Source organism: Calonectris borealis, chromosome 22 (assembly GCF_964195595.1).
Source record: "Calonectris borealis chromosome 22, bCalBor7.hap1.2, whole genome shotgun sequence".
NCBI lineage: Eukaryota > Metazoa > Chordata > Aves > Procellariiformes > Procellariidae > Calonectris > Calonectris borealis.
This window is the reverse complement of record NC_134333.1, coordinates 2,973,703-2,975,804: the sequence shown is the minus strand read 5'-3', so window position 1 is coordinate 2,975,804 and position 2,102 is coordinate 2,973,703. Positions and strand designations below refer to the sequence as shown.

The 2,102-nt window shown below is 43.1% G+C and overlaps 1 protein-coding gene across 1 annotated transcript; it reads left to right on the top strand.

Moving 5' to 3' along the window:
• The first annotated feature begins 503 nt into the window (after positions 1-503).
• On the top strand, positions 504-1,564 carry LOC142091757 (olfactory receptor 6E1-like). The gene has a single exon (XM_075171131.1). It carries the CDS (start codon positions 623-625, stop codon positions 1,562-1,564), a length of 942 nt encoding a protein of 313 aa, XP_075027232.1. The 5' UTR covers positions 504-622.
• Positions 1,565-2,102: the final 538 nt, after the last annotated feature.

Below are 2,102 nucleotides of genomic sequence, written 5' to 3'. Positions count from 1 at the left end.
TAACCATCCTTCTCTTTGTAGCATTGCCTATCTTTTTATTTGGCCTTTTCTCTGCAGAGTCTCTCCATCTCTCTGTCTTTTCCTTTTTATCTCATTTTAACTGCAGTAAGTTTCTCTTTTACAATACTAATGTATCCATCAATTAGTCTAATCTGCTTCAGTGTTAGTCTACAGTGTGATTGCATTCCTCTGCAGTACTGCTTTTGAATTCATTTCAACTAGTAGGTCTTTGGGCACTTACTCAAAGTACTCACTGTGTGCATTTGGCTTTTTTCTATATTTGATAGAGGGTGAATGTTGTCAGACCATTCAGAGATTCATTTGTCCTAGGGTCTATCACAGTTTCTGCATGTGCACCTCTCTCAACTATACTAAGAGGGAACTGTATGAATCATTTTAACTGAAGTGAAGACTCAATGTTACAAATGGAGCTTGGGACTCCATTTATGTGAACACGATTGTTAATATGTGGTTACTGTGCCTGCTCCAGTCTTTTACAAGGGGTTCATTACTGGTATTGTCGTTTAATGTTAGCAAAGCCAAACTGTTTTGGGCTCTGTTGTTTTCCACTAGTTCTCAAAATGGGCCTTTTTTTTCTTTTTCTGCTAGCAATGAAGCCTCAATGAACCACACAACAGTAGTGGAATTTGTCCTCTTGGGGCTGACCAACAGCCGCCATTTGGAGATCATCCTCTTTCTGTTTCTTGTGATTGCCTACTTCTTGATCCTGCTTGGAAACATTACTGTCATCAGCATCACTCTTGTGAATCATTTCCTTCAGACCCCAATGTACTACTTCCTCAGAAATTTTGCCCTTTTGGAAATCACTTTCACCTCCACATTCATTCCCAGCACCCTCTACAGCCTTCTGACAGAGAGAAAGGTGATTTCCCTGCCTGGTTGTTTCCTTCAGATGCTGCTTTTCTTTTACTTGGGTACCTGCACATTTTTCCATGTGGCAACAATGTCCTTTGATCGGTATGTTGCCATTTGCCGCCCTTTGCATTACACAACAATTATGAACAACAGATTTTGCCTCCAGCTGGTCCTGGCTTGCTGGGCAGTGAGTTTTCTCTTGATGTTCCCTCCCACCATTATGATTGTCCAGTTGCCATTCTGTGGTCCCAATGTCATGAACCACTTTTACTGTGATACTTCCTTGTTGTTGCAACTGTCCTGCACAGACACAGGGTTCATTGAAGGACTGATGCTTATCATAATAATTATCATCATACCTGGTACCTTAATAGTAACTGCTGTATCTTATGGCTGCATTATTATCACCATCTTGAATATACCGTCTTCAACAGGTAGGAAGAAGGCATTTTCCACTTGCTCAGCTCACCTCATGGTGGTGATGATATTTTATAGCACATGTATTTACAGGTATATCCGCCCAGCACAGCGAGGTGGGCAGGACTCGGACAAAGTTCTTTCTTTCTTCTTCTCTGTGGTGACTCAGATGCTTAACCCATACGTCTACTCACTCAGGAACAATCAAGTCAAACAAGCCTTAAAGGAGAGCATGCTGAGGGGATTTTCTAGCTCCCTAAGGCAGTTGTGAATGTTGGAATAGCCCATCCAAATGACTGAATTGTTTCCCAGACGCAACATCAGCATTGTGTAACTGTGAATTAAAGATGCTGATTTCAAATGGTTTATGCTTTCTACATGTTATGTAGCTCCTTCTTCTGTTACCAACCAAAATATGCCAACACAGAAAGGATCTTCTAGTCCTCCAGTACCTAGATTCAGCTTTGCCTGTGTATTTTTCCCCCCTTGCTGTTGTGGGTTAGCCTAGGCTAACAACCAAATTCCCACCTAGCTGCTCACTCACCCCTTCCACCCCATAGTGGGACAGAGAAAAGGCAGAAAACAGGAAAAACAGAAACAAGAAATCTTGTGAGTTGAGATAAAGACAGAGAGATGGCTTACCGATTGCTGCTGGGAGCAAAACAGATTGGATTTGGGAGGAGGATAGCACTGGGGAACCCTTCCTAAAGCGGCAAAACTGCGGCAAAAACCATGAAGGCAAAAGCACAGGGAGAGAGAGGGTGCCCCAGCCCCTGCCCCATCCCCGAGCCGGAGGAGCGAGCTCCTGA